This window comes from Plodia interpunctella, chromosome 30 (genome assembly GCF_027563975.2).
Source record: "Plodia interpunctella isolate USDA-ARS_2022_Savannah chromosome 30, ilPloInte3.2, whole genome shotgun sequence".
Taxonomy (NCBI): Eukaryota; Metazoa; Arthropoda; class Insecta; order Lepidoptera; family Pyralidae; genus Plodia; species Plodia interpunctella.
In genome coordinates this window covers 396,115-406,033 of record NC_071323.1, presented here as the reverse complement: position 1 = coordinate 406,033, position 9,919 = coordinate 396,115, and the positions used below count along the sequence as shown (strand labels likewise).

The 9,919-nt window shown below is 35.6% G+C and overlaps 1 protein-coding gene across 2 annotated transcripts; it reads left to right on the top strand.

Moving 5' to 3' along the window:
* Positions 1-1,095: 1,095 nt before the first annotated feature.
* Positions 1,096-9,310, top strand: LOC128682634 (uncharacterized). Of its 2 annotated transcripts, XM_053767505.2 has the most exons (7): positions 1,096-1,184; positions 1,377-1,413; positions 1,748-1,828; positions 2,269-2,477; positions 3,250-3,435; positions 4,406-4,574; positions 5,735-9,310. In XM_053767505.2, exons 3-7 carry the CDS (start codon positions 1,748-1,750, stop codon positions 7,268-7,270), a joined length of 2,181 nt encoding a protein of 726 aa, XP_053623480.1. In that variant the 5' UTR covers positions 1,096-1,184; positions 1,377-1,413; the 3' UTR covers positions 7,271-9,310. The 2 variants fall into 2 exon arrangements, with proteins under 2 accessions (XP_053623480.1, XP_053623479.1); XM_053767504.2 differs by having other exon boundaries at positions 1,137-1,413.
* The last annotated feature ends 609 nt before the right edge of the window (positions 9,311-9,919 follow it).

The window sequence follows — 9,919 nt, the reverse complement described above, 5'->3', positions numbered from 1 at the left end:
ACGAATTTACATCATTATTAAAAATGTCAAAATTTGAATAAATAAATAAAATAAAAGTTGTATTTCCAATAAAATTATTGAAAATTTTCACACAAAATATATATATAAATAAAAAGCTAAATGTACAAAACGTACGTAATAATATCTTAAATCAATTACATATGTTATGAGGATACTGCACCACGCTTGGGCCAAACATTATTGTCGTTCACATAATCGTCAGACTTGTAATATGCCGTTTTACAAAGTACTTCTTTTATATAATTTCTAAATTTCTAAATTTGGTACAATAAGGTACATACAGCTACATTTTGTTTAAATTATGTCAATCGCAAATATTATAAAGTGTGATAGTGACAAAACATAGCTCAAAACAATAGGGAGTATAGTAATAGTTTTGAGCTACGTTTTGTTTTGTTTGATCTGGCGGAATTAATGTGCTATTGCACTGTATGTTAGGTGCATAAAAGCTGTGCCGCCTTTTGCTATGTCGATTAACGTTTATGTACTTTTTTATTTCATTATGTAAGTATTCGTTTGTGAAAATATACAACAATGTAGCATATTCGGATTGAGACGATAAAAAAACTTCGAAAACAATGGGATACGCCTCATGCTGTAAAATTTTCGAGCCTGTAAATGTTCAAAAAGATGCTTGGAACACTTCACACGTGAAGACTTATTAAAATATGGACTTCATACAGGTAAGATCTTCAGTCAAAATCAAGTTTATATCAGTATATGACCACAGTGGACAAAATAATGCAGAACATAATCTAAAATAGTGTGATTATTTGTAGGATAATCCACTAAATCCTTCCTTTTTCCTTTAAACGCGTACCACGATTGCGTAGAAGGTACTTTTGGTTGTAAATCTGGAACAGTATTGAAAATTGGCGCTTTTTGCAAATGGAGTGCAATGTTTGTGTACTTTAGTTGTACCAGTAGCGCCATCTGCTGAGCTTTGCGTAATATGCTCTATTATCCAAAATCTTTGGCTCAAAAGTATGCTTTAATTATTTAGGAAAATCGGGTGCTAATGAATGATCTGGCAACACCAATACTTTTGACGTTACATTGTGGATGATTTGACTGATAACATTTATCAAAATCAATCAATTCGGGAAAATAAACAGTCCAATGCATCGTCGAATGGATGGACAAAACAAATAATATCTCAGCCGGTACAAATAGAAGAGATCTCTTTATCTTCTTTTAAGCTAGTAGTATTTATGTTTATATTTTCTGTGTAGTCTGTGTAGTTTATAAAAATCACACATTAGAAATATATTTTGTGAATGCTAATAATAGCGATGAAGGAATATCTCAGTTTTTAGAGAAAAGCATTGATTTGAGAAATATTTATATCTTTATAGACTCTGCCGGAGATCAGAAGCAAAATTATATATTAATGTAAGTTTTTGTGTTAACATCCTAGATATCACATGATAACTAAGTACAAGAATACCATCACATCACTTATTTGTTATTAGACCGTTCAGGGCGACATTAAATAGTCGTATAAGAAACAGTGGTTGTTTCGAAATGCCAGTAGTTTCTAATATTTGTAGTATAAAACATTTTACAAAAAATTTCTGGAACCGAGTGGGAATTGAACCCTGTCTATCTGGGATAATGCCCTTAAACACTGAGCTATCAAGACATTTTCATCTAAATTATAATTCTCAAAACTAGTTGAAAAGAATGTGTGACACGTAACAATATCACTTTTTATTTATATTTTCAGATGGCACTGTACCTGAAACAGGACTTTTCACCGCCGATTTTATCACGGAGATGGATCGCTATCAAATTTAGACCGAACATGGTGAGTTGAGTATATTAGATTTGTTGTGAATCCATAATATATATATATAATAGTTTAATGAGATTTATATAGTTGTTTGATGGCCTTGCTAAAGGCAAAACGGCTGTCTAGGTTGTCATAAAGAACAATGTGATCAGTATTATTTTATACAAAGTCATGGTACTTAATTTATTTATAAATAAACATTGAGAGTGTTGGATGAAGCCCCTTCTAGCTCCTCTCAGTTCAAATTTATAAGAGCAGAATATAGTTTGCTAAAACCGTAAAAAAAATAATAATAAAAAAAACAGATCCCTTATAGGATCATTTGTGAGGTGAAATTTGTTAAGATTGTGTAATCCTATGACTCGAACACGGACGAATGCAGAGATACTTTTCGTCCCGGGAAACTCCACGCGGGTGGATCTACGGGCACAAGCGCTAGTTATGAATATTTCCAGCTAGTCCACAACAGGAGACACATCGAGGCGATCCTCGAAAGTGGCCTGTTGTTCAGAGAGGACAGTGTGTCAGTGGAACAGGAGACTCCGACGGGCGGAGAGGTGTGGCGCGCGGCGGGGGGCGCGCGCGGGGGCGCGCTCACGCGGGGGGAGGGGGCGCTCGCGGCCGTCGCTGTTGGCGTCGCGTTGGTGATGTTTCCTCCTAGAGGGTAAGGCCTGAAATGATATCTAGCTTGAATATGATAAAATGTTTGCTAATTTTTAAGTCATACTGAGTCTATGTCTACAATTGTATATTACAAAACTGCAGTAATGACAGCAGTATCATATCATATCACATTGCAAAATCATCACTATCTATCACATAGTATAAAACCAAAGTCGCTTCGGCTTCCCGTTGTCGGGTAAATCTTTTAAAGTTTTGATCAACGCCATTCAAATTTCAACAAGTACAAGAGTCTTTTTACTGCCCTAATTTATGAATACCTAGATGTTGCCCGGCTTCGCACCCGTGGGAGTTTTGAGATAGAATATAGCCTATAGCAATCTTGGATACTGTACCTTTCTAATGGTGAAAGAATTTTTGAAATCCGTTTGGTAGCTTTGGAGATTACCCGCCTCAAACATACAAACTCACAAATGCTTACGTCTTGATAATAATTCTATAGATAAATAAATAATGATAGGAGTGTTAGGTCATAGGCTGAATTATATATACATATATATATTATACACTAGGACAAATCACACAGATCGAGCTAGCCCCAAAGTAAGTTATGTAATACTAACTCAACGATACTATATTTTATAACAAATACATATATAGATAAACATCCAAGACCCGGGCCAATCAGAAAAACATCGTTTTCCATCATGACCCGACCGGGGATCGAATCCGGGACCTCTCGGTTCAGAGGCAAGCACTCTACCACTGCGCCACCGAGGTCGTCATTAGATAATGTAGTTCTTATGTTGTTGTAGCTTCCACCGCTCATCGCTACTAAACATACTATGTTACACATCGATACCGTTACTGGTGCGCTCTGTACACCGCACGCTGAGCCGCGGCGCGCTCGCCAGCTTGTTGGCGATCATGCGCGACTATCTCGCACTCGCGCGCCGGGCGGCCGCGTGCGTGAAAGAGTACGCTGCATTGCACACTCAATTGTGAGTTGACACAGTTTTAATTGAAAAAAGAATCAGAATTCTTCAATTTACGCTGTTCAAGTTTAACTGTTCCGTTTCTTTGCCAAGGTTCAAACAGCAGCTAGCGTTAACAATGCGGTTAGGGCTGGCACAAAAATATGACATTCAAATTAAAAAATATTAAATTTAGGATGATATACATATACCTTTAAATGCCTTTTTATTTGTATTGTGCCGTATTTTTCTGTACTTTTCTTTAGTGCATTAAAGAGTATTGTATCTTGATCATTTATTGACGTCATAAATATAGTGAGAACGATGTGTTATGTTCGACCGCCACAAAGGGAAGAGCCTCCCGCCAGACCAAGCCAATTTTGAAAACTTCAACTGCGCATTCTAGATTTGTCGGTTCGATCACGATTCGATCATAGCGCCATCTGTCCATAGTATATCGTCGTTGCATTTTACTGACACGTTGATGTTCTGGTATTGGGCGCGATAGTTGTAACCATCAATATGTATGGTTGTGTGTGCAAAAATGTACGATATTTATGAGCTACATAGTGCTTTGAATTTCCGTTATGTTATTGTCGTTTTTGTTTTGATATTGGCGTGCGTAGAAACTCAATTAAATTCCGTTGTCTGTCGACGGACGTCAATGGCGAAACGAGCATAGGAGCTGGTCACTAAAAATAAAAATCAAGATCCATATTTTTGATTGATGTCCTTGGAGAATATGCTGCGGTGAAGTTTGTTGCGCTTTTTCTTCTTCACCTGCGCTTTGGCAATCGGCGGTAAACATAGATTTAATTGAATTTTGACGTCAATAAGTGCTGTATATCGTCCTAAGTTTAACGAATAATTTTTAATTAGCATTAGATATTTCGATAACCCTGATCGCGTTGCCGCCGCCGGTGGCTGTTTCGACTTTAACAAATAGCACAAGTTAAATAAATTTTGCATATGTAAATAAAGATTACAATCCTCGTAGGGGTTCAATAACATCTAGTATAGAGTCGTGCCGCACGCTGTTGGTTCGGCAGCAGTCGTCGCTGTGTCTGTTGTTGTCGCGCGCGTCGTCCGCGACACTAGGCAACGCGCCGTGGATGCGCGCGGACGTCGCTTGGGATCATGTCACTAGCGGAGAGGGAGATCTCACTGTGAGTATTGTACCGGCTCCACACTGTCGTCGAACAGTTCGCTGAACTTTGCTGTATACATTGCTGGTTTTTCATTGGGATTAATAAAAGCGCTCGTACTAACTACGCAATGCTCACGCATTCGCGTCGGCGTCCGAGTCTGTCCGAGTTCGGCGACAGTGCGGAGCTGGCGGTTTAATTTTTTCTTATAAGCGCCATCTATTGTTTTAATCGAGAAGCAAATGATTAATCGATTATGAAATCAAATCATTTATTCAGAAATTAAGCCTTCACAGGCACTTTTTCACGTCATATTCTAAATTAAATTATGCTTATCAAAGCTACAAACTACTGGCATTTCGGAACGACCACTGCTGAGAAGAAATGCCGAAAGAAACCCATTCCATACGGATCAACAGTGTTGGTCCGTATTAAATATCAATCCTACTAATATCATAAATATTATAATGCAAGTTTGTTAGGATGTATGTGTGTGTGTATGTCGCGAAATCTACCGGGCGGATTGTTATGAAATTTGGAATAACACTAAGGGTACTTTTTATCCCAGAATTCCCACGGAAGCGAAGCCCCGGGGCGCAGCTAGTAAGTTATAATATATCGATAAGACTATTGGATGTTACCTATATACATAATATTATGATATAGGTATAAGTGGCGTTTTATAATTTAACACTGGCTTCCCTCGGGTAACCATAATTAATTGTAGCGAAAACATTTTTTTTTAGAATCTTTGTCTGTCTGTATGTTTGTTCGAGAATCACGCAAAAACTACTGGATGTAATTTGATGCGGTATTCACGGTTGTATGGCGGATGGTCTAACTTAAAATCTGGTTAAGGTATCGCGATGATCGATGATCGCGATACGTTGCTTAGAACCCGAGATATCGATAATAATTAAGTTGTGAGCGGACGGATGCGGGCGAAGCTACGGGCATAAGCTAGTATAGGTACATATAAACTTTCCTCTAGAATCTATCTATTAATTTCAAACTACATGTATGCTAAATTTAAAAAAGATTGGTTAAGCTGATAAAGCGTGAAAAATTAACAAACTTACTTTCGCATTGTAATATTAGTTAGGATAACATACATAATACTGTATCTGTGCAAAGCCGGTGCGGGTCGCTAGTTATTAATACAAATGATGTATTTGTTACAGAAAATCCACCACGCGTTCCTAGTCGTCCAATCTACGTTTTTAAAACATATCGCGATGGCTCACTACATACCTCCTTCATACGCTCAACGCATATACAAAAATTACAACGAAAGAATATATTGGTTACACAACGCTATCATACCACACGTTACCACGGAATTCGTCGAAAATTACGAAGCGTTAGACAGAAAGTATAGGTTATTAAAAAATTTTGGCGCCAACGACTCTGACAATTTAAAAAAGTTAGGGGCGGCCGCGAAAGACATTTGGCTGTATAGCGATGTACATGGCGGAATAGCTAAATCGTGTTTAGAACTCAAATTGAATTTAAACAAATGCAATACTTTAGACGTTTTTCTAGATTCGTGCGCGTTACAAAATCAAGAATTAGATTTAGAGATATTGAATAAAGATTTAGATGAAATCGTAGATGGTGTTACGCGGTGTTTGACAGCGCTGCAAAATTCGCAAATTCGTTTGATGAAATTAAAAAGTAAAATCAAGGCGCCTGTCGAGCCGGAGACGAGATATGTCGAAAGTGACGTTTCAGAAAAAGACATTTTGAAAATAGAAGACAAAGAACCCGTGGTGACAGATGAGGTTTTCTTTTTCGTGAAAACTGAGGACGATGATAAGATTGTGCAGACAGCCGAGGATTCTGTTACGGGTCCCGGGAAGAAAGAGAGGAGGAACACGGAGATTGTGCTGTCTGAATTGAAAAGGAAGTTGGGGAAGCGGGAGGACGCTATGCGAGAGAGGGAGAGGCAAGCTCTAGTCAAAACTATGCCGGAACTCAAAGATGTTCCGGAATTTCCGCGGCAGATAAAATATGAAGAATTTTACGAAAGTAAGGGATTTATAGGTAAATTTAAAAAGAAATCGCGAAAGCTTAAGTTGTTTAAAAGTTATAAGATACAGCACTCGCGTACTAATAATAAAAAATATGATTTTAATATTAAGAAATATGAAAAGGAAAATGATATTCACGAGATTTATTATGAAGCAAATGAGAAACTCAATGTCAAAAGTAGATTAATAACATTATCTTGTGACAACAAACGTCGTGTTGTGACAAAATGGTGTAAATTTTCATATGTAAAAATGGCGGAAAAAATCAATAATGTTGACAATTTATACAATTCAAACGAGGAATCGGATTTCAGTGGCGACGTCTCTGCAAATGTTAAATCAAATGTCGAATCTAAATTCAAATTTTCGAAACGCGATCTTGAACTGTCTCCGTCGACATCGGAGAGCGATTTTGAAATATCGAAAGAAAAGCAACTGGCACTTTTGAAAGACGCGCGTCGCCATAGAGCTGTGAGGAGAAAAAATCATCCTGTCAACCGGGCAGTCATAGACAAGGATGTAGACGAGAGTTTGAAGCCCATAGAGTATAGTTTCGGGACAGGAATGGCAATGGCTTCTATGCTGCAAGTTAATTCTAATGCTCGGATGCCTCTAATGGTTCAAGAAGAGGTATTTATCGGTGACGGAGAAGTGTCTAATGACAGCGGCAATGATGAAGACGCTTGAAAAATACTTCTAGAATTCTGTTCTTATCGAGTTAATATCTAGCTTGGAGCTAACCTATTCTAACGCCCCACTCACTCCCGGCAAGATGACGTTCATTGAAAATTGAACTTTATGTCGTCCTCTGTAGACACATTTTGCATTGACAACAAATTAGCGGCGACGCTGTCAGTTCTCGTCTTGACAACGTAAAGTATGTCTACAGAGGACGAATTAAAACTCATGTTTCAATGAACATCGTCTGCCAGGTGAGAGACTTTTTAATAAAATTGTATTTTGATTGATAATTAATTTCATTAATATATTTCTACATTCAATAATGACTCTATCAATAATCATTTAATTATAAAACACATATACTCTAGTATAAAAAAATCAGGACACTGTCTCCTTTTGGCGGCAACACTGGGTGTTTATCAACCAATCTTGAACATTCCATTTGCTATTGCAATGGCAAAAAAAAAGCAGTTCGTTCAAAATCCTTTTTCTACTATAAATATACATATGGCTACAAAAATATTTAATATTATCTCTAATTATTTAAACAATTTAATATTGTTGAAATAATATTATTGAGTATTCACTTTTTTCTAGAAGTTTAAAAAAATCTCCTCTTATATAAATGCTATTATTAAATATCGGATTTTTCGATGATAAGTTCACTTCAAATATCTATAACTAATATATATAATATGTCAGGATGACAAAATTTTATTCGAAGTCCCTTATATTATTAGAAACACAATACATTCACGATAGAGTAATATTTTAGCGAAAAAAAAATCTTTGCTCGACAGCTACCTCAAATATTACGTTTATGGTGACGACTTCTTAACAAAAGTACTTTCAAAATTAAAGTTTTTTATGATGTTTAGTTATATAGGTTTTTTTTTTCAAATGTACGTTCCAACTGTCAGCACCTTTCTAACGGATGAGAGAGAGGATGACAACAACTTTTAGTTTTTATTATTTGTCTAATGCAATATTTGCTATTCTCCATCCAGTTTTGGAGTCAAAAAGCATTAGCAATAGTAAAAAATAGTAAATCTCGTAATTACGTAATAAAATAGGTCAGAGAATTGTAAAAATATGTATAATCTAGATAAAATAGTTATATTTAGGATCATTGTGATACGCAGATTCAAACTTGGAAAGTCCATTTTAAATAATAACGAAACTATCTATACAAATAAACTCAGCCATGGTAAGAAACTAAAATTTTGATTTTAATTAATTAGTCATCACACGTAATATTTAATGTAGCTGTCGAACAAACATATCTTTCTTCGCGAACGTTTTCGCACGTTGTGACGTCACTTGTTCGTGTCACTCAGCACGGAGCGTTTGGACGAGTCCGAAAATGCGTGATTTTGTTTTTGTCATATCTTTGAAAGCATTGTCATTATCACAGTAATTTTTTCACTGGTGTTTCTAATGATACAAGGGCCATTGTAGAAGACAGCGTCAGCTGGTTCAAATTATATTTCAGCAGATTTAGCAACCTTTATTTTTCCAATAGTTTATTTTGAACGACACAGTCAATACAGTTTTTTCTTTAAAAAACCTCAAAACCTTTTGACGTTTTAAGTCATTGTGGCCATCGCCAACAGCCTGCTTGCCTGCAGCCTTGATTAGTCATCACATCAAGCGAAAAACAGCAGCCTATTATTGTACTTATTTGATGATTTCTATTCAGATTCATTTATTGCAATGTCGCAAGTGGAAATGTTAGATGTTACATAGATAATAAGTATGTACAGGTGGTAATATATATATATTTTATACCCAAAAGTAAGCTAATTAGGTATATCAAATCCTGAGAACAAATTTTATTTATATTGTCAACTTTCTAGTTCAAATTCAAATCATTTATTCAGAAATCAGACCTTCACAGGCACTTTTTCTCGTGAATTTTTATTTTTATAGTTATTTCTCACAAGCTACAAACTACTGGCATTTCGGAACGACCACTGCTGAGAAGAAATGCCGAAAGAAACTCTGTATAATAAGAATAATGATACAATAAATAAATTTGACAAGTGACATGTTTTTTAGTTGACCAACCAAATTAAACAGACATACCATTTTAGGACGATATGCCATAAAGAAATATTCTCTCCTTATAAATAAATGTTTTTATGAAATATCTAATTTTTTTTGACGGTAAGTTTAATTAATACTTTGATTTATCTACTTAAATAATTTATTTATTTGTAAACTAGCTGATGCCCGCGACTTCGTTCGCGTGGCCGTACAATTTTTGGTAAGGAGTCAAAATTATTAGAGAGGTAAAGCGTATCTATACCTATATAGAAGATGCTCATACGACTGACTGAAATATATGTATATTTCCTATAGTTTAGCTGGTCCATTGTGACTCTTCTTCAGGTGTTAGATTCTCCAGATCTTAGATTTTTATACATCAACAGGAAATGCTCATCAGACTGAACAACTTTTGTTAGGGCGTCATTTCTATATATTTTTGTACATTTAGCTTTTTATTTTTATATATATATATATATATATATATATATATATATATATATATTGTGTGACAATTTTCAATAATTTTATTGGAAATATAACTTTTATTTTATTTATTTATTCAAATTTTGACATTTTTAATAATGATGTAAATTCGTCCTCCTAATT